The 23,551-nt window shown below is 40.8% G+C and overlaps 1 protein-coding gene across 2 annotated transcripts; it reads right to left on the reverse strand.

Moving 5' to 3' along the window:
- Positions 1-871: 871 nt before the first annotated feature.
- Positions 872-23,130, reverse strand: LOC308327917 (gamma-adducin-like). 2 transcript variants are annotated; one of them, XM_080781555.1, is made up of 15 exons: positions 22,929-23,130; positions 15,257-15,493; positions 13,501-13,645; positions 11,895-12,046; positions 11,067-11,147; positions 9,972-10,121; positions 9,369-9,512; positions 8,971-9,069; positions 7,735-7,908; positions 6,389-6,649; positions 6,021-6,134; positions 4,908-4,997; positions 4,608-4,731; positions 3,056-3,148; positions 872-2,809 (listed from the first exon to the last, which is right to left on the reverse strand). In XM_080781555.1, the coding sequence occupies exons 2-15, from the start codon at positions 15,455-15,457 to the stop codon at positions 2,559-2,561; spliced, it is 2,079 nt and encodes a 692-aa protein (XP_080637681.1). In that variant the 5' UTR covers positions 15,458-15,493; positions 22,929-23,130; the 3' UTR covers positions 872-2,558. The 2 variants fall into 2 exon arrangements, with proteins under 2 accessions (XP_080637681.1, XP_080637682.1); XM_080781556.1 differs by lacking the exon at positions 22,929-23,130 and adding an exon at positions 16,556-16,808.
- Between the last annotated feature and the right edge of the window lie 421 nt (positions 23,131-23,551).

Genomic DNA, 23,551 nt, shown 5'->3' on the forward strand with positions numbered 1-23,551 from the left:
GTGTCACCTGTTCCTTAAGCAAGCCTCTATGGCCCTCGATCTCATTAACACTGACAGAGATGGAGGAGCTCACACTAAGCTTCGTCATCCCCACATCGTAAAGGATTGTTCAGACAATAACGGAAGTACAGCATGTCAATGTTGTGACATGCTCTTTCAGAACAGATTAGAACTGATGCTGCTTTTGTTCTACTAGGGCTACAGTGGTCATGCAGGGAATGTTCTTGTCAATTAAATTGCCATGCTTTTTCTTTCAAAATAGTTTCTGAATAGTTAATAGATAATTCATTATGAGTTTTCATCACCTGTGATGTGCATTTTCATTCTCCATCTTATGTCACCTCTTGGGGGATGGGGCCTGCGGTCTGGGAAGGTATGGATCTCACTCCCTTAACATGACATGAACACCTGTTGGAGACACCAAATACCCTCTTTGTCTCCATAGGCCCCTCTGTGGATTACCATGACAACACCCATTCATGTGATGGCAGAAGACTGATTATACAGCTTCAGACAATTATCACTAAACGGAGTGCATTGTTTTACAAGGCCACTGCTATTTTGTCTCTCCAGGCTGTTATTAGATATGTGGAAAGTTTTAATTCATACCATTGGTGTTCTTTCTTCTCTAATGACAGGCCGTTAGGGTCACTGATCAAATGTTAGCTGGATTTTATCCAACCAAATTGGCTAGTCTACTAGAAATACATTATAGCAGGTGCAATGTTCTCAATGTACAGTTTTGTGACATTTATAGTCCTTCCACCTTTTAACCCACTGTAGCCTTCGATAAATTTCCACCCTATACATTTGACTTGTTTTTGAAACTTGCATAAGGAAATGACAAAAAAGAACAATATCCGGATAAAAAGCAATTCAAAACACATGTCAGTGTTTATTACCACAGATGGAATGTGATTTCATAGGAATGACATTTGGCAAGACGGATATAAGGCAAAGCACCATATGCTACACAAATGAATGCCCAGGCAATACAAAAAGCAAGAGTCGATAAAAGCAGTCAGTCATGTACAAAAAATACATTAGTACAACAATCTGTAAACATGAGTGTATATTCACGTATGACTGTAAATAATGAGCTCAGATTAAACAGCATCCCAATAGCAAAACAAGGAACATGGAAAAAAAAATATTAGGTTGTATTGTCAAATAAAAAAAACATAATGACCTTCATTTTGGTATAGCGTTACAAACAACTTCACAAAAACATACTATATACAAAAGGCAAAGAATTCTCTCCCTTTGGGTCAAAGCAAATTATTCACATTGTTGACTGGGATGTTAACATATAACAGACAGTACAGCTATGATCTAAAAATACTTCTGAATCTGAAACTGTGTCTCCAAACAATTGCTTTCTAAATATTGTAATCCCTTTGCTATTTTTAGATCAGTTAAAATCTCAATCTCAACATTCAACTTGCACAGTTCTTTTTCCATCAACATATACAATGTGCCAGAGGCCACAGCTTTACTTGTTTCCTTCCTACTTATGGCAAACGTATTCTTCATTGTACAACTGTTTGTTGCTGAAAACAAGACATTTTCAACTGTAAAATGTTGATATTTTCATATGATGAAGTCTAACTCTAAATTAATATTTAGTCACAGTTATTTCTATATCACAACAGCAGGTATTGGGAAATGGGCATTACTAGCATTATAGTTTGCCTAATATCAAACTATTTCTGTTATTATGTAGCACAATCAAAATCCTTGACTTAACTATGAAACACTAAATTGTGTTAATCTATCATTTAAACTCACAGATACTCAAAAGATAGTTTCAATATTATTGTATTACTATGACTCGAAAAATCATAATTCCTAAGGCTTGACTTCAGATAACGTCAACATGTCTACCATAAAACAATTCTCACGTTCTTAAAATGACAGCTTTTTCTGGCTGTTCAATATACATTCAAAGAACTTGGATACTCTAAACACATGTACAAAACACTCAATAAACTGAAACACTGATAAGGTTCAAACCTTTTGCAGTGTCCTATGGCAATGGCACCCATTTCATCAAAACGTTAAAGTTTAGGTTTAAACTTTAAACCTATTCTGGTTGGGAACATTCGCCGAAAAGATTTGGTGAAGAGGAAATAAAGATTAGACCAAGTACAGAGCCAACCTCAGTTCACCAAGTATTCGTTTACCAAGTATAGTATAGAGTAGAGTAGTAGACTATACTTAGCAGACGCGTAGCAAATACTATTGATATGCCTGTTTTACAGTATGTCCACCATTCATTTCATATTGTGTGCCCTCGCATAAAAACAATCCTCTGAGGGCAGACATCTATTTTATGTCTGCTGATCTGCATATCTTATATGTTATAAGACATTTCCCCCCGAAGCAAGTATTTTCTCCCAAAATGAGTTCAATAATGGAGAAATTCTCTTTTTATTCAGTCATTTCAGTCAGTTATTTAACTTCCCTTCAAAAAGCTGGGAATCTATTGAGTATACCCAGGAGGGAGGGAGGCAATTTCTATGTTTCCAATCAAAGGTCACTGTTTTCAGTTTATCCACTTAGGCTTCCAATTTCTCTTTTTCCTTCTCTTTCTTCTTGTTCATTTTCAGGAATGATGGAGTACGGAACTTCTTCTTCTTCTTCTTGGGGGACTTGGTTTGGCTTTCTGGGGTCTGAGGCTCCCCCGGCTTCTCTGTGGTTGTTATGGAGATTTCAACCGTTTCTGTAGTGCTCACGCTCAGCTTGGATAGATCAATGCTTAGATCCTCGTCAGTCTCTGCCAAGTGGTCTTTCCCATTGAGTATTAGGTCTGTCAACAGATGAAACCCACTCAGTTAACATGGGGGTGGGTACATTCAGTGTGTTCATTAACTGAGTCTAAAATTTACTCGTACGGGTCCAATTTGAGTTAAATTAACACGCTGGATTTCACAATGTAGGAACTGCAATCACACAGAATATAATAAGAATATATTATATAATATATGTTTATGAATTAATATATATTATTTTCAAATCATTCTAAATACAAAATAGGTAATGGCAAACTAATTACCTTTAGCTGGACTCATTATTGGGGAGAGGGAGAGTGAAATAGTGGAGCCATCAAACGTGGTCATCTCATCTGCGTCAGTGGCATCATCTGCATCTGCAAGAGGATTTAATTTAGCATTTAGTCGTCCTCAAATTCATGTGTGGAATGAGGACATTATGCAGAGCATTGTGAATTAGAATTTTGCATGTCTAATTAGCACCACTAGGTGTCATATTTGCATGCACGCACACGCGCGCAGGAACACACAAACACACACACACACACACACACACACACACACACACACACACACACACACACACACACACACACACACACACACAAATGTACTCAAACATTATGTTGTTAGAAAGTAGTTTAAATTATATTTGTTTTAGGTTCAAACTAAACTATATTTTTTAAATAGTAATCATTGCTGTAGTGTATAGTGTTTGTTCAGTAACGGGGGTCTCCCTGTCAATCCAGCTCTTTAGTAATCGGAGAACACATTTTCAAGTGCGCTGCCAATTTCATCCAAGCTACAGAGAACCTGTACGAGTTCTCTTTCCTCAGTGGATAAAATTGGTATCCCGACCTACTTACTAAAGCACTGAAGAGACATACACATTCACCAGCAAGTGGCATTGTAAACTACCCAGCTTGGCAAAAGTCAAGCGATATCTGTAACAACATTGTAGTGACGCTGCATGTTAACAAATGTAAGTGTTCTGTTATATCTACTAAAATGCAAGGTTATGTGAATGTCTCTCATCTCTTGTGGCCTAATTGAAAGTGATATTTGACTTTAGTGTGCCGAGGCAGGCCATGTCCATTATTTTCGGACAAAATGTTACTTAAAATTGCAGATCTTTGAGACGTTAGGCTTAGTTAGTTGCCGGCACTGTAGCGTCAAGGAGAGAGTGGCTGCCGCACACAGACCTTTTAATTTGAGCATTTGGCTCTGGGAGTGCCAGTTGGATTCAGTCTAGCATGTCACCAGAGGGCACTCACTGGCGAGTTTTCCGAATGGTGGAATGGCAGATGGAACATGAAGGAATAGTTTTATTCAAGTAAAGTGGCCGTGTCAGCAGGGATAATGGTTCGTTACTTTTAGCCAAATACCGTCTCAGGATGAGTTTAAGATTTCGTAATCATTTGCATATTTGTCAATGTTAAACAGCTGAAAAAGGCTTTATAAGGTACACAGGGAACTAGTGGAATTCTGCATCTAGGGCTCTGAATTCCCGTTAAGTGTCCTCTAGGCATGCAAAAAGTGCCTCTGCTGGCCTGGTGCTGATGTCACAGATCTCCATGAGCCTTAGAAAACAGTTGCATCTATACATCTCAATTTCGTCTTTGACCTCTACTGACCTCTAGGATTAGCTTGACAACTATGCTACTCTCACAATCTACACAGGCTGATGCCACGTCTGAGCTCTTGAAAGCCCAAGTAGGATTACGATTAAGTAGGGTTTTCAGACTTTTCAAGATAAATGGTCCAAAGTGGGACTTCATGACAGCATCCCATGATATGGAAGTATAGTTGTAATGCGTCTAAAGGAGAAAGAATTACCTTCAAGGCCTTGCTGTCTTCGTTCTATTACGTTCTTGTATTCCTCCAGCGCCTTCTCCGTGAGCCCACTGAACGGATTTGGGGGAAGAGAACGCGTCTGCTCTTCGTCCTCAATGATGAAAGCCTGATAAGAAAATACATTATAAACATATTTATATATTGGGCTGACCTGAAGAAATGTGCATCACACAGAACCAAGGACACTATTCCACTATGAGCCGAAGTAGAAAATGGCCAATTTATATTCATATCATAGACATCAGTAATTAAATGCTATTTTGAGACGGTAGATGTACTCACTGGTCCTGGAATGGTGTCCACAACGATGCCTGCCAGTAACTGAGACTTTGGCCCGGAGGTCATCTGGTCACATCTGTTCAGTTCTCTTATCTACAGAAAAGCATTCAAGATGTTTTTTCTTTCATATAGGTGGTCTTGCATGTTTAGCCCGCTGACAACATTTCACAGTATAATTTACTATACTGCCAATCATTTTCCAAAGTATACAGGAGTTTGTTTGGATTTTCGGGGGGCGCCACTGTTTCCATTAAGTTCAGCACGGTATGAAAATCAACTTACAGAGACAAGAGACGAGAGCAATAATCCAACACACTAAAAGTAAATATGCATTTCAAATCCCAGATTGATTTAAAATCGAGCTGAAAATCAAGGTTAGGGTTACTTATTTAGTAATGATTTTATAACTATGAAGAAATAAAGCCATTAACAGTAAAATGGTCTCTGTTCATGTGCAAAGTTGTGAATATATAAATATAAATACGATATATATATATATATATTCTGAGGGGAACATTTGACGCATTGTGAGCTTGTAGATATTTCCGGCTAAGACTTTTGGTGTATAGTGAAAGAAAAGCATACCAAGTACAGTTGCCACTAATCAATTCTGTTTGATTTAAGTGGTTCATAATCATATCATATAATTTCACATTTATATCTCCCATATTACTATTTACACAATGAGACTAACACAAAGTACTACCTACTGTACCAACTTTCCTCTCTTAGAGAAAGACGCTGAAACTGGATGGTTAGGTAATGGCATTAGGTCAGTTCAGAGTTTTACGCTTGACTGAATCTGTTCTGAGCTGAAGCCTGTTGCCATGCTAGAGGGGTGCGCTTTAGATCGTGATCAATATATTTCTTTGGGAGAGAAGTTCAACAGCAATTCCTCCACATAATACAGAACAAAATGTTCTGTCTGTGTTAGCCCAATATGTGTTGAGCTTGAGGCTTAAACTTGGGATATAAAAAGCATGTTTCACAGAGCTGAAACAAGTATTGCATAATACGCAAAAAGAAGAAGAAGAACAAAAAAACAATTGGTGCATTTGTAACATGTGGCGGGCTTTGTGTGTCTTTATGGTATGAAAACACATGATTCCAACTCACCCTGTTCCTCTTATCCAAAACGTCTGTGGGATTTGTGTTAAGTGGGACAAATTGATTTGGGTCCTCAATTCTTATTGGGGACATACTGTTGCCTGGCTCTGAAGATTTCATCCACTGAAAAAAATAAGAAAATGGAAAATAATGAGGGGTTTGACCAATGCAGTGTCTAAAAGATGCATTTATTATAGCTTCCACAAGAGGGCAGGCTGATACAGAGAAATTGCAGCTTTTGCTACTGACAAACACTTTTGTGAAGCTAAGCTCAGAGTCGAAGTCGTTTACATTTTTGACAAGCAGTACTACTTGGAGGAAGAACACCTTTTGTCTCCTCAGAGTCGAAGTGTTTGAATCCTCCAGCATTTCCTCACCATAGTCTTGGTCCTAGGGCTGCACTCTCCACTGAATGAGCGTTCCGGCACGTTCACCTTCAGGTAGCTGTTGGGCGAGTTAAGCCAACGGGTCCTCTCCCTCTGTTGTTTCTGCGCCTGCAACTTAAATGGACTGCGCAGGCCGAGCTCGTCGTCTTCCAGCGGTACTGCAGATACCGTGGCAGGGATCTCCACGTCGTTCTTAGATCGAGGTTTTTCCCGCACAATGGGGTTCCTGTGAGTGTAGCCTGTTCTGTAACCCTAGAAGGGACAGACGGGATACATTGTCCTGGTGTTAAAAGATTATCCTTTGCAAGAGGCAGAAAACAGTTGCAGTTTTACATGATATGTTATAGGTCTTCAATCAACACAGACCACCCAGGGTGCTCTGAGCCCACGTCTCTGAAAGTTCAAAACCTTTCGCAGGGTTCACATGAATGACATGTATTAGAGACATGTCCACTTTGTTCAGTTGCAAAAGGAGAAGATAAGACTTATCAGTCAGTATAATTTAACCATGAGGGATTGAGGGAGCCTGTTGTTGAGGAAACATCAAAGAAATAAAGATTCAAGCAGACTCTCACTGAAGGCAATCCACAGTGCACAGTAAAATCCTCAGTGTTCATTTATCCATTTCTTGTACAAAGTGTACAAATGTAATCGTCACTCTCAAGAGTTGAATTAATACTGTGGATTTTACTGTCTGTCTGTTAAGTCCACTCCATGGTCTCTGTGTGGCTGTGTGGTCTGTGTCCTCTTCACTCCCCACAGCACGCCTTCCCATCTGGAAGCCATGACAGCGGGGGTGGGTTCGCTATGATCACAGAGAGCTGAACAAGCGAACACAGCTGCAGCCTCCTCGAACCCAGTTGTTAGCCATAGTGATTCGTGACCCACTCAAAGACATGACAAAACATCAGACATACCCGGTCTGACATCTTATGTACAGAGAGAATTTGTCAGACAGACGTTATTAGCAGTATGATAACAGAGGTGGTCAAGCTGACAATCACACCAAATATATCGCCGGATGACAGTGAACGCAAACACCACGCTATCCACAGGTTAACAATGAATAAATCACTACCTTTGTCAGGAGACCAAAAGGCCCTTCAAGTCAATTTGACACAGTATTGAGCAAAATCACTTCACATAGACAGAATCTGTTGTAAAACAAGAACATCCAATTATATGAATAATTGCATGGTTGAAATACTGTACATGTCTACTTTCATTGTGCGTTCCATCAGTCAGAGTCTTGTAATCAGACACTTCCCCAGGAAGTGCACCGAGAGAGGAAACTCAAAGCATCATGGGTAAGGGGCAGGGGGTCAGGGTTCACTCACCAGGTTGTCGAGCATCCTCATAAGGGACTCGAACTTCGCCTCGCCCACTTTCCATCTGACCTCACCGTCAATCACCACCCCAGCGGCGGCCACGCCCTGGGTCAGAGGCTTAAATTTGTCCCTGTCCAAGACCACAAGGTTGTCCACTCCGCCAGAACACCTCAGAGCGCTCACCTACAGGAGTCAGGACATTAATTAAATTAATACATTATTTCAAAGATATACTGTTTATTTTATGGTTTGGAGTTGCCAGCCAAAATAGTCTGATGGCAAGCTTAGCATGAGTAATGTTAAATATCAATCAGGAAGTTTCAACAATGCAGGTTTGGCACACGTCTTCACTTTAAAAAGCTCTCGCAAATTAGAAGTCGCTACTAATACTGACTGATACTTCCTTCTATAGTGACTCCTTCCAGCATGGCCAGTGGAATGGCGTTTTAGGGCTTTAAGCAACTAGTCGACTATTCAACTTGTCGACTAGTAAATCCACTAGTCGACCTTGTTGGTACTAGTTGGCTAGTTGATAAAAAAAAATACTAGAAGTGAAAGCCCTCTACATTCAACAACACAACCATGATGCAAAATAACATTGACAGCTATGAGGTGACGGAAGCTTGCCAGACTTGGATAGGCATTGGACAATCTCTTTTGGCGTGGGGTTTAGCGAAGAGTCAGTTGCCTGTACGTGTCACTGATTTGTCAACATGGGTCAAATTTTGGTGTAATGACAATATCTTAAACATGCATGGTAACAATGGAAAAACAAATCAAGTCAAGGAGATGAAGGCATCCAAAATCCTGTCTCACGCAAAGTGTTTCAGTAACTGCCCAGTGTGTCCACAAACACCACAGGGTTTCACCTGGCACTGGTTGGGAACAATGGTCTCAATCACATATTTGATTTAACTTTGTTGAAACAGATGTTAAACACATTGCCAACATTTCAACAATGCAAGAAAATCCTGCATTGTTCAAATCTAAGGTTAGAGGGGAAATTTGAGTCAATTCCAAAAATCAGGGAGCAATTGTTCCTTTTGAACAAAAAAAGAAAAGATGAAAAAGACAAACATATACAGTAGTATTATCAGTATCAATGTGATAGTAGTGTTGTTAAAATCAGAACACACAGATCAAATGTTCCAAAGTGGTCCCACTGCTCTGCAAAACAGTTCAAAGCATTCGCTATGCTATTAGCAGTCAGTAACTGTGCAAGGAGAAAAATATAGATTTATATACCTGGATTTCACAGGCCTGTTGTGAGTGGTACACGTAATGGAAAGCCTCTTCAATGGTTTCCCCCAGAGCAAGCAATCCATGATTTCTCAAGACCAGAACCTACGAAACATATTGAGACAAAAAAATACATTAGGACCACTAGTAATAACAATACAGTTTAAAATGTATGTATCAATATAAACATTAAGAATTCCTAATTCCATACAAGCGGTTAGATGCTGGAGTTTGCATAAACTAACATTTGAATAAATAACAAAAATGTGTTAACAAACGGGCACAACAAAAACAACAATCTGATATCAAACAAATGGGTATAGCAGCACGTCAGGTTATTTCAGACCAGTCACAAACAACTAAGCAAACAATCACTTGTTGGTGCTGGTGGTTTGATTTTTTACCTTGGCAGTAGGGCCCAGGGCTTTCTGGAACTCCACCTTCTCCCCTTGATCAACCAGGCAGCCATGGTAACCAAAGTAGGCGACATCGCCTAGAAGCAAAGCCTCCTGGGAAATGGGCAGGATGCCACATTTCATGGAGGACACCTGTTGACACGGGATAAAAGCAAACTGTGACTGTTTGTGTCGACAACTAAAAGGCACATTTTTGCCATGGGGCATCAAATAAAACTTTACTGTGCAATGTAAATCATGTGCCATGCAATTTACTGGAGAACCTCAAAGGGATTGGTAATGCACATTAAAACGTGTCTGCATCCAAAATAAGTAGGCATGCAGAGGGATGGATTTATTCAACTCATTTCCCCCGAAGCCAAATATGCATTTAGCTGCAGCTTATTATGTCCCACGAAAGATGTGTCCTGAGTTAATGGTGTTTTAACAAAATAAACACTATAAACACTACTCCTCCTCTGTATGTATCTACCTTTTGTCCAGCACCAGCAAAGAACTGGATGTGCGCAAGCCACCTCCTTTTTAAACCACGAAAGATTAAGCTCATATAATGCTAATTTATTATACTGTACAATCTTGGAGTATACTTACAGCAGCTGTAGCAGAAGTATGTATATGTATGATACACCTCACGTCAGGCCGCATGGAGTAAATGGCAGCATGGGGACTGAAGCCAAAAGGGTCGATACTCAGATCTGTAGTGCCCTGGTCCACTACATCACCGATCATGTTCACTTTGATCTAGGAACCACAAAAAAGCAATACAATAAGGGTTGTGATGGGGGTCAAAATAATTACCAGTCCAATTGATTTAATCGTGTGACAAAACGTGGCACTTCTTTATTTTATCTATATCCAATGGGGTTTATTGCAATGCCTTTGCTGTTCAGTGCTCAGTTTAAAATGAGTAAATACAAGGAGAAAGAATAGTAATTAATTTAGCACGCACAGACATCTGTATGACTATAGCTATTAATGTATTAACTTCCTACATCTACGTCTTCAGCCACTGCCAGCATTTTTTGAGCATTCGTACTAATCTTTAAACCCACAGAATATTTTGTTCTATGACTATGTAAATACCAAGTATCTACTTTCATCGGAAAAGAAAGGTGTGTTTAGGCAGTTGAATAAGCTATGTTTTCACCAAAAACGCTCTAGGAACAGAAAGCAGAGCAATTGTGAAATCCTATAATACTATAACTTTTCTGGCTTGGTTTTATTTTTATCAGGTTTTTTCCGGTTGTCCTCTGACCGAGAGTTCTAGATTTACTCACACTGAAAACAAACCACTTTGAGTGCCCAGATCTCCCATGTCTTTTATCTGATGTCTTATCCCGTCTAATCCAGGAGCACCTTTTACTATTTTAAAATGTAATGAATTGCACATCTCCTGTGAGCACCTGGTTGTCTTACTTGCTCTCTCTGCACTGAAAACACTGACATCTATAGACATCAATGGTAGTTAAGCATTAGATTTTAAATTATGTCTATAGACGTCAATGTGTACAGTATGTGTATGTTAATTCTTGCTGCACAGAACAATTCTCAGAGTTAATGAATTTCTCAGAGTTAATTTAACTTTTGCCAAAAAAAAAAAAGCTACCATATGCATATTCAGAATTACAATTATTTATTATTATAAACAAATGCAGCACACATGTTGACAGTGTACTCAGTACTCACCAAATTTGCTGCTGTAACTTCAGCAAAAGACAGACCTTGTGGACTAATAAGAACATGATCCTGCTCTTTGCTCACCCGCACCTGACGGGAAAAGTTTATAGAATATAGAATGTGTGAAAAGGCAACATTTTACACTCAAATGTTTAATTAGCAACGGCATGTGATTAAAGCTTAGCCACCAGATCATGCTGTGTAATTAACTTATGCATTTATCTTTTCCACAATCATCCCTCGGAATGTTTTGTGCATACTAACATAATGCAACAAATAAATAATCAGAACAATCACAGAAACACACATACACACACACACACACACACACACACACAAACATAGGACGGTCAATAGTTATGTAACTTTAACAACTCCTTTCAAAATCCAGAAACCAGAGAACCAAGACTTGGTGTCATGAAAATGTAGGATGTGTAACCGCTATGAAACCTTGTTGTAGATTGTAAAAATGAGAACATTTCAAGGAGATTCTTCTGTGGACAAATCAAAATTTATTGTTCAGCGTTACATTGTAGAATAACTACATCATAAAATAGAACAAAAAAATATAGGCCCATTAAATCATCTCATCAATAGTACTGCCTCCACTGCTTGCCTTTTCAGATTGATTTTCCTTTCTTCACCTCAACAATTAATTCAAGTCTTGGGGCGGCTCTCTGGCTTTGGAAGAGAGTAGTTCACTTTGACCAATATCAGCATGAGACATTCTTACTTACAAATGCCTGAGTAGTGAGTACACATGCATAAATGATAGCACAGTTACAAATATTTAATATAACATATTAGGAGATACATTGCATTGAAACTTGCACTTACTGTTACATATGAACTTGTGAATCGAGCCCAGGTAAAGAGATCAATAAGTCTGTAGAGGCTGGCCAGCTTGCAGCGGTTCTGTTTCTCCCCTTTGGTAAAGGACGGAGACTCAAAGCCATACAAGTCCATGACTGGGGTTACCATCCCTAAGCCTGCATCAAACAATACAAAGCAAAAAGAGAGTTATGAATAAAATTTAATTCTGTCCAATACAATATAACTTGTTATATCTGACACGAATTTTGATGATGGTCAAGATTCAATCAATGTATCCCGAGCAAGCAGTCAGGCTCTATTCGCTCAATAGAAAAATGTCAGCATTTGCGCAGGACCACTGGTGTCATGCTCGTAAAACGCAGTACTACGGCCGTACGGCGTGGTACCCAAATAAATGTGACGTGCACGCGCAGGTACAGAACGGTGCACACGCGTGCACGCTAGAACGCGGATTGAAGAGAAGACGCACCTAGCCTCGGGTCACCAGACGTTCCAAGACGCACCAAGTACCCAGTGGTCTACGTTTACTGGCGTTGTGTGTGGCCCCCTATTTTCACACGGTGTCAAGTACCGTGTCCAAATCAAATGGCAACTACTTTGCATAACAACAGGTTTAACTGTTTACCTGAACGCACCACGTTCTCATACACGGTAAGCAACACAGAACAGTAGTATGGCTCTAGTAGGCTACTAAACTCTCATACACTATAAACAATATAGGATTAGGTTATCAGCTGTTCTGGCGCGAGTGCACGTGCGTGAGTGTGCGTGCGTGACTGTACCGAAAATATATCACCATTACACCACTGCACAGGACACCGGGTTCAAATCTGGGGTAGTAGAGGAAACCTTAAGCTCACACCTGGTACATATGTTGTACGTTTACATCTCCTTCTTTAAATCTCCTTTCTTCTTTCATCTATGCTATGCTTACGTTTCTTTAATCAACATCTAGCTCAAAATGTTTGCGTAAAAAAAGCCTGCGTACAAAAATCACATCATAAAAGCGTCCGCCCTCAAAACCTTTTACAAGACACTGCCGGATATTTTGAGAGCATACTGTATAAGGGCATTCAACCAAACGGAGTCCTGTGTTTTATGGCCACTTTTAGAGTGATTTTTTTTAAACGTTTACAAAAGGAGCAGGTCAGCCTTAATTACTTCAAAGCCATATGGCGTGGCGGCCATGTTTACATTTCTCAAACATTAACAGTTTTGACATTCCAACTTTTTTGAAAACTGATATTTTGTAGCCCCAGGCTGAAGTGCACAGTGACCTCTGTTCAAGCATGGCGGGCAACGTAATAATGGACACTGTAGACATAACAGCTGTAGTTCATTATTCAGGCTGGGCATGTGGGGTACTTAATAGAAACAGTCAGGATAAAGAATGCTGTCAACATGTTTTTTTGTTTGCCTTCGCCATCATTTCAGTCACAAGTCAAGAGTCTGACAATTCAGCTTTTGACAATGAAGATACTCAAGCTGCACAATGCACCCAGACAAAGAGAAGACATATACATGGAATGATAATCAGGCGCACAGACATACACACGCACGGGCGCACACACACACACACACACACACACACACACACGGTGCCACTCACTCATGGGGGATGTTAAGGGGCCAGTTCCTCCCAAAGTGCTCGCCATGATTAAGTCAGCTATCTGCCGCAGAACCTGTAGGCCTGTGGGGCTGTTGCCCTTGGTCACCTGATCCTGGATCAGGCCTTCCAGCTCATCTTTAAACACCTGGAAAATAAATTGAACAGGGATTGAATTGATTGAAGAGAACAGGAACAGAAGAAAAGAAACATCCTCCATTCAAAACACACTGGACATCCATCTGTACTTTGCCTGTCAATCCCTTCCACCACAGTGACTTGATGGACGACAACACTTGAGAGACTACTTAGCATATTTCTCAAGGTACTGCTATTCTTCTATTCTGTCGGAATAGAAAACTAGGCAGTACTCTGGGTCCCTGAGAAAGGTAAAGCCTGAAATAGACCAGGCCGACTGCTGGCTGAAACATTATATTATCACCAGAACAAATCGGGACATTAACTCAAACGTGCAAGAGAGACCAGTCGATCTTGGATCTTCATTCCAAAATGCCACGATGATGTCTCTTCTACTGACTGCTGTCCAAGGGGAACGCAGCATACTGCTGGTTTTCTATTCCGCTGGGTGGGTGATGAACTCACTAGTCACCGGGTGTCTCTGGACTATTAAGGCCTTGATTACACTGCAAGAATACACTGCAACGACCCACAATCTGGTCCCATGGACCAGCATTTGAATCATTCCATTTTTCTATTAATAACACTCAGGAGAAGCGATGATGAGAGGACAAGAGAAGAGAGGAGAGGGGAAGAGAAAGAGAACACCCATGTTGGTTCATCATGTGTATACAACCTAACCTTGACCCAATTTCCTTTTAACTCTTCAGCATCTGACAGACAGCACAGTGTGCTTTTCCTTATTAAAAGTGTACACAAATCACAAGGGACCATTAAAAACCTCTTTGTGCGTGTGAAAAGATTTGACTGGGAGGGGGCGGGGGCTTTTTTCTTTATTAAGCTTGGCTATCAATTTATGCTGGCAGAGTGGCCAATGAATCTTGGGTATCGTTCCCAATGAAACAGCACTATTCTCCTGTGTGCCACAGTGGCTGAGCTCCAGCATTCCGCTTCATCTCAGCACGGTTCCCATGGTGATGAGCCGGGTTCCACTTGTTGAGGTCCGTTATGCAATCACAGACGAGCGTGGGCTCATCTTATTTCCATGCACTTCATGGGTATATATGTGTGTGTACTGCATCGCCTTGGAACACATTTCTAGCAAACTGCATTACTCTATTTTCGATCCCTTATGGCTTATGTCCTCCTTATACTATACGCTTTCGCCAGCATCCGTGTGTACATATGCAAAGTGGAAGTTAACTAGTCTTATGCAGAAATAAATATTAACACGGCAAAGGATGTGCTAACGCAACTTCATTGCTATTTACATTGCAGATTTACCTTTACAAATTACAAGAGAAGTCTAACAAGTTAGTGTTTAAACATGCCCCCACCTCCAGACAGTAGCAGTCAGTTTGGCTGTGGTTGAATGAAAATACACCTGGCTGCTTTAATTAGTCTGGTCAAGTTTTGACCACTGCATCTAATGGTTTATGGCAGCTAATCTCTCTTTCTCTCTCTATCCACTATATTAAATATATATATGTATACTAGGATATACAGTATAAACCGAGAGAGAGCTTTCGTTTGGGTGCTGCAACATAGACCACACCAGCTGTGAAAGTAATGTCCATTGCATCGAGACACTGAAAGCTAGCGTGTGGGAGGGGACACTTACTGGACTCTGGAGCATCTGGGTCACTCGCTTCTTCTGTCCCATCATGTTGAAGTCCTGCCTCATTTCGGGGGACATGTTCCTGGCGCGGAGGTACTCGGGGTCGCTCTCGTCCATGCGGTCAAAGTAGCGCTCCTTGGAGTCATTGCTGGACAGGGACAGGGTCATGGACCCCGCCGTCTGTCTCACCTCCACCAGACTCATCGTCGAGCACGTGACCTCTCACTGTTTTTATGGAATCTGTAAAGGAGGATAGAGACACAGGTCTCTATTAAAGCTCAGTTTAGAGTCGTTAGGTTGCCTAAGCAACATCTGTGATGATGAACACCCTCAAGTGAGTCGCCAATGATGCACAATGATGAGTCATGTAATTACATGGATGTAACAATGGATAGGGGGATAACATGGTGATTTGCTGAAGTTTGTGTAGAGGGGCTGTTTATGTGTGGGCAATGGCATTTTGTCTACAGAGCGATAATGTTGAATGACTTAACCCACGCATATTACACAAATGCATAACATGTATTTCACACACACACACACACACACACACACACACACAGTGCAGTCATCAAAACTCAAAAGATTAGGACTAGGAGTAAAAACATGTATTCAATCTAGACACACACTTGTAAACAAGTGGATACCAGAGAGTGCAAAGTGGAGACTGAAACCAAAACACTGAAACCAGCGGCAGTTAACCTCCAATGGCAGACATGTAACACATGCAAATCAACTCATGTAAAACAGCACAGCGCCTTTGGCATTGAGACGTTACCTGGGGGGGGGGGGGGGGGGGGGCAGGGGATTGTTTCAGACAACATTTAGGCCTTAATCATTAGCCTACAGTACAGTACACAACAATACTGTTTCTTCTTCTTTTTGCTTACTCGAACGCACAACCTGTAGCCTATTAAATAGTCTTTCTAGGCAGAGATGGCTTTACATACATTTAAAAAGCGAAAGTGGCTTTAGGTATCTGTCTGCCCACAGTGCCCTGCAGTCAATCATTTGATTCACGCTACGCGCCTGGTACACAATAGCCCTTTAGTACCAGTACAGTTTAAAAATCAAATACAGCTGTGAACTTTCAAATTCAAACGTTATCTACTCTACTGACTACTGAGGCGTGATGATTCGCCAAACGCGTTATATAAATTCCACTCACTCAGTCTCACTGTGCAACTTTTCAAACTGTTGAGAACTAATCAGCTGCAAAAACAAACGAACAAAAAAGTAAGCAACAACACACAAAACAAATAATAGGCTGATACCTAGTAGGCTATGTGGGAAATTATTTACCTCAACCAAACCGTCCACTTCCCGTCCCCGGCCCGAGTTTATCACGTCCAGATGGCTTTCTTTTGATAGTCTCCGGGGGTACAGTACAGTAAAACGTTAAACTCTGTTCGGGTACATTGCGAAGACGATGCAGCGCCCAAACGTGCGTGTATACCCCCAAAAAGTAGGCTTAGGCTACCTTTTCCAAATGGCTATCCCAGTAGTATCCAAACAGCGCACAGACGGAGCCTACTGCGTGTGAATAATGTGTGTGAGAGAGTGAAACAGACAAGAGTGAAAAGAGCGGCCGCCGCATGGAGGAGAGAGTGTGGGTGTGTTTGTGTTGGAAAAAGAAAAGTGACCATGTGACTTCACTTATCCACCCACCAGTTCAGGCCAGGCCTCATGTCGAGTTTGGTTTCAATGGCTTGGGTGGTGGGAGTGGGGACCCAGCGCTGGGGGACCGAAGTCATAAAGAGTTATTGCAGCGTAATAGACCAATGGTTTTCAAAGTAGGGTCCGACGTTCAAGGACCCAAATTGAGCCGAGGGGTTCCCGGCCGGCCAGGGATCTTCAGCAAAATTAGGTTTAAACCAGCTTCTCTGGCTCTGGATGCAAAACGAGGTTTAAATTCTCTGTTTCTATTTAGAATTTAGATGTTTCACTCACTGATCTCCCTACCTATATATATATAACTGGTACTAGTTCTAGATTTATGACTGCAGGCTACTATCTAATCTTACAACTAAATTATCTTATCTTATGGAGGTCTGGCAATGGTAACAACTGAGGAGGTAGGCCCTAAAAAAAAAGGAGTGCCCTTCAACCCCACAAGGCCACAAGCCATGCCAATATTCCCTCCAAATTTCTCAGAGACTCAGCCATCTCTATAGCTCCAATCATCACCCACATAATGAACCTCTCCATCAAACAGTGACAGGTCCCCCAAGATTTCAAACTGGCCAAAGTAACCAACAAGAAAGGGAGCAAATTAGACCTGGCAACTACCGCCCTATTTCTATTCTAAGCTCCATCTCGACAGTGATGGAATAGTCTATGAACAGGTTGAAAAGTATCTTGCCAGAGGTGAATGCTGGCAAATACTGCGGCATGGTCATGCTGGACCTCCAAAAGGTTTTTGACATTGTGAACCACTCCATACTGGTTAACAAGCTAAAAGCATTTTGTTTTGATAGAGAGAACAGATGGTGGAGGTGAACGGAACACTGAATCTGCACCTGGCTCGTTGATGACAAACTGTCTTTAAACCTGGGAAAAACGGAATCCATTCTCTTTGGACCAAATAATCATCTCAGCAAGGCAGATGGCTTCTTTGTTAGAGTGGGTGACAATATTATCACACGAAAAGATGAAATTACCTACCAGGTTTCATCCTGGATGCAAATCTTTCCGGTGATAAAATGGCCACCATCGTAATAAAAAAAGTCAACCAAGATTCCTATACAGGATCTCCTCACTGGTCAACAAAAACACCCTGAAGACCCTAACAGGAGCCCTCGTAAAAGGTTTCTTCGACTATGCATGCACCTCTTGGTACCACAGCACCTCAAAGGCCCTTAAAACTAGGCTTCAGACTTACCAAAACTAACTGGTCAGGCTGCTTGGCCGCACTCCCCGAACCCACCTCACCCCTGCCCACTTTGATAGGCTGGAATGCTTTCCTATGCTTATTCTACAAACGTTTTATTCTATATTTAAATCAATCACTCAATCAATCAGATGATGGTTTAGGGTAGGCCATAAACCATCATCACAGCATACACTTAGACTAAATATAAGTCAGTTTCAATGTTTACAAATTCAAGTCTGATGATGAGCCAATAAAAACACTTAGCCACTAATTTAATTATTAGAGCCCCGCCTTAATTATACAGTTTTGGCTTAGAGGAACATTATTTCTGTCCATTCAGATAATGATGTTATTCAAGAGCAACAAACTAATGGAACACCATGCTGGGTTATTTCAGAAACTCTTGCAAATTGTTTTTGTTTCAAGTGATTTGAATCGCCTCAGTCTCTGTAAACAGGAGATGAGACCAAGACTTCAGAAAACACAAGCTGCACAAATTTAAACAAACTTTCAGCCAGCCCTCAGAGATTTACTTAAAAAGCTGGGATGCCCAGCAAGTCCCCCACCTCCCACCCACCCCCCACTGTCTGTCTCTGGCAGCTTTTAGTGATATTTAAATCACTTCCACACACTAAATGCACCAATGGAATCTCTAGCATTCACACCAACCAAACTCTTTGCCCTTTCAACATGCATACATGTCACAGATACCCAAGCACACACACACACACACACACACACACGCACGCACGCACGCACGCACGCACGCACGCACGCACACACACACACACACAAATGTCTAAATTTTGGGCGAGTGAGAGAGAGAGAGGGATTGGATCACTGACTGACATAACAATTCCAGGAAACGCAGTGGAGTCTGGGAGGCGGTTCAGATACGAGGACATATGGGGTTGATGTAATGAAAAGCAGAACGTTCTCACTCCATAGCTGCATGACCCTTCAACTCTCCACAGTTACCCTGCAACCCTGCTTGCCTACTCTGGTATACTCTGGTAGACTTCCCATAGAAACCAATGCACTAAAGATATATCAATGCATGCACGAACACACAACCCCCCCCCCCCCACACACACACACACACACACACACACACACACTCACACGGACACACACACGGACGGACGGGCGTACACCTTCCTCCTCCCACTCAACCATTCTACTGTATCTGAACTTTTCAAGCCCTACACGTCTATCTGGGAAACATTGACCAAATGTCATGCATTATTAGTAGAAGCCCATTCATAAATTCACAAATTCATTGTTGAGGTTATTGATATTCACGGACAAATATAGGTTAATTTGTATTAGTTGTCACACCCCACCCACACCACTGCCTTCACTGGAAATGTCTACAAAGCCTTATGTAAACCAATTATAAATGACATTCAAAGACAAATATGCAATAGCAGAACATTTTCTCTACTTTGCTGTCAAATACGTCTAAATATTTATGTAATGACTTAAACAAACTTTTAAGGATACTTTGAAAAACTTAATTAATCCTCATAAAATGTCCACTCAATTGGACCTAATTATACACAATTATTCTGCACACTCCAAAGACCACAAAACCACTAAATATCATTGGAATGACTGCAGGACAAATGGTATAGTTAAAATCTAACAGAGCATCAACACATACTGAGATGTAAACACATTTACAAGTCATATAAATTCTGTCTTCTGTGTCAGCATCCTGTGATAATTACGTACAGTAGTAGGTTCTATTACCATGGATGGAGTGTCATTATACTTATGCACCAAGTGTATTTTATGAATAGCCCTGGGCAAAACCCCAATCAATTCCTTTGATGGTTTGACCTTTTATTTAAGTCATAGGTACATCTAATCACTGATTCATAGTTAACCTTCATGGGCTATGAAGCACCACAAGCAGTTCCAATCAAATAATATTTCTTTACAACCCAGACAGTCTTTGGTTGATTAGAAGTTGGGTTCATTACATGTCATTACATTTCATGGTTGTTATTTTAAGGTCTATTGCTCAGACAGATGGACTCATAACATGTCCTACAGCTGCTAAAACAGTGAGATGAGGGGGGAACTTTCAACTGTGTATCTGTTCATATGACGCAACACTGCATTTTTAGCCAGAAAATACCGGAAGAGAGGGAGGACAGACACGGAGGGAGTCACAAAACAGAAAGGATGGACTGCGTGCAGTGACAATGTGTGGTACCACCCAGCCAAATATCCCATAACATGCTTTTCAGAGCACATTATGATGAAAAACATGAGTCACGTTGCCTTTCTGACTGATTATGCCTCCTCCTCGTCTGAGCACAAGGTGAAAGTTCATAATGGTCCATCACAGGACCAACCAATTTTCCCCAAAGTCTTTTGTGGATTTCCTTAATGACCACTTAATGATTGAGCGTACAACTTTCTTCCTGCTCCGTAGCGAGGGTCTATGAAATATTGACATAACATTTTCGTTTCTGTTCCCTCCCAGATATCCATTTCTGGCAATTATTCTTTAGCACTAGAGATAGCAAGAACCATTTATATCATCAACTCGATGACCCTTGACCCCAAACCCAGACTAAATGATACCAACTGTTGAAAGACACCATCTGTAGACAAATGTTCTGCTATTTTCACAGAATGTTTGCCTATTTTTGCAAGAATTTCTGCTATTTTCAACGGATGATCCCCTATTATGCTATGCCAAGAATATGGATGATAGGGTTCATGTGGTTAAAACTATTGTAGTACAATTTACTTTCATCATCTCACCATTATCTCAGTATACTGTAAAGTGAAAAAGTGTCTCAACAGCATCTTTGATGAGAATATAACCAGAGGCTGCAACACAACAGTGTTGAACAATGCCAACCTCAGGCTTCTTCACCTCACTTCACATTGTCAGAATTGACATTTCTTTTTTTATTCTGCTGCAACGGAAGCTTTCTTTAATCGAAGACATAAACTACCCCGATATATTGTATGCTTCTGCAGGCTTTGAATGTCACCTCTTCCAGTCATTTAGCATTAACATTAAGGTGGTGTGTGTAATCCTGACGGAATTAATGCGTTACAGTGATTTGTATGTGAGGTTTACATCCTTTCTTATTTCTGGGAATCTTGACATTTTAGAAGATTAATCCGACTGTCAAAGATGTAAGAATGGCTAATCTTTGAGACAGTTAAAATATATGAAATATCAAAACGTATCAGGCAAAACTTGAAACAATCAACATTGTTGCACTTGGAATGCTGCCTTCTCCACTATAGGATGTAATACTGCTGCAGAAGCACACACACACGCACACAGGCACACACGCACGGTCGCAAGCACACATGCACGGTCGCATGCACGCACAGGTCGCGCGCACGCACACACACACACACACACACACACGCTTATGTTTGGATGCAGTACAAGCACGTACATTGAATGAACGCACCATTGGAGTCACAGGAAAAGCCTCAATGTTAATTTATCTCTTATGGGTCCATTTGAGTCAGTTTTTACACTCTCAGAGTTAAATGAACATTGATTATTTTCCTGTGTAGTCTGGCAACAGAGGGACCAAGCGTTGTTTATCTAAATGGAGGAGCTGGCTGCAGACTCCACCATAGCTGTCTTTGGATGGCCTCCATGTTGGAATTCTGTCTTGGGTGCGGCCCACTTTAACTCTAGGCTGAGGTATAGGGGTCTGGCTGCTCATATCCTATTCAATTCTAGAAGGGAATATGATATCAAGCTGAGAAGTGTGAGAAGAACACTTTTTCATTCAAAACTTTTAGGCTGTAAAGTGTAAAGGGAGCAAGGGACGCAAAGCAGGATAATTCGACACAACACCGTGTTTACTCTCAAAGTTAAATTAACACTCAGGACCTTGCTTAACCTTTTAATGAATTTAAATCTAGCACTTATCTTTTATACATTTGTTTCATATTTATAAAATTGGTAGTACTATATAAATCTGAGCTGATGAAACCAGTGTAGGGGTGGTGATGACATGAGAAATCCTAAAAACAACAATGTAAAGTGGAACAGGAAAAGTCATTACATGGGTTCAGGTCATGTCCTATATAGTCCCCCAAAAATGTCTTAACCACTAAACTACAAAACATTTGAAAAATATTCAGAAAATTGTGGGTCAGTCAATCAAAAATAAAATGTTTTATTTCTGCCTATAATGGCATGCCCAAAATTGGGACGCCAGGGTTAAAGTGGTTAAGGGTGTCTATAACTTATGTCACAGGATATAAAGGATCATGAAATCTTGTGCTGCTCAAACCGCACATCTAAAATCATTAAATCAACAAATGCTTGTTCTGTGCAACGTTAATGTTTCCAGAGGGTGACGTTAATTGAGAGCAGCTGCTTGAGTGCTCCTGCAGTTGGGCAATGCAGTCACAGACAGGCCAGGCAGTCACCTTATTAACTTAAGCTATACTGTAAATATCAGCAAAAACTTGACAACACAGTAAAATGGAGACACTGAAAACATAAATCTGCATACACAGCATGTTACTTGAACCAACACAGCATACAATGCCATCGACTAGTGCAGAGTTGTGTCAGCAACTGCAAGCATTTGTTACAGCACAATAATGCATATACAAATCTTTTAGTCTCACTGTACGCACAACAAGTTAAGTTTAAGTTTAAGTTTGAAAGTTTGACAGTCAGTACTTGAAATTGCACAAACTACAGGAAAACCTTGATTCTGGCACAAAACAAGAAAAAATGTATTAGAGTGAAGTATATCAGTGGACACAGTAACCACAAAAAGTATTAGTTGAATTTACCTCCTTAATGTGAGGACAATCTTCACTTCACAGGTCACTCTCCCACGGTTCTAGCTTTGTCAGCTGATTTGTTTACATTATCCCATCAGATAGGGTCATCTGGCTCCACAGAAGAGAGGCAACTGCTGCTTTTTCCTCTCTTCTCCCACATAACACTCCCTCAGCTCCTCTGCCTGTGTGACAGGGGCTGCCTATTCTCACAGCTTGCGGAAAACTTGTCAGCTATGGAGAACAGTCTCCGGCATGGTACTGGACGGCTGGACTGCACACAAAAAATGGGAGGGGCACACACACACGCACGCACACAATGTCCTGTATTTTATGTGATATGAGCCTCCATATTCCCCCCTATTTCACACACCAGTGAAGTTGAGTGAACACTCTACTTAAGTGAGCAGATTACTGTACTGATACAAGTAAACGATGGTTTGTGGGTGAATGGTTGGCCATATAGTGTTGGCAAACACCACACAATTGATGCAAAACATTAAACCTACAATCCGGAACTTGCAATGCAATTTTATTTAAATCAATCTGTATGTTAGAGTATGTTAATACATAATACAACATTATACTAGCACATATGCAGTGTTTGGGGGTGATCTCCATACTCTAAACCTATA

The sequence above is a fragment of the Protomyctophum bolini genome (genome assembly GCF_963924005.1).
Source record: "Protomyctophum bolini genome assembly, chromosome: 14".
NCBI classification, from domain to species: domain Eukaryota; kingdom Metazoa; phylum Chordata; class Actinopteri; order Myctophiformes; family Myctophidae; genus Protomyctophum; species Protomyctophum bolini.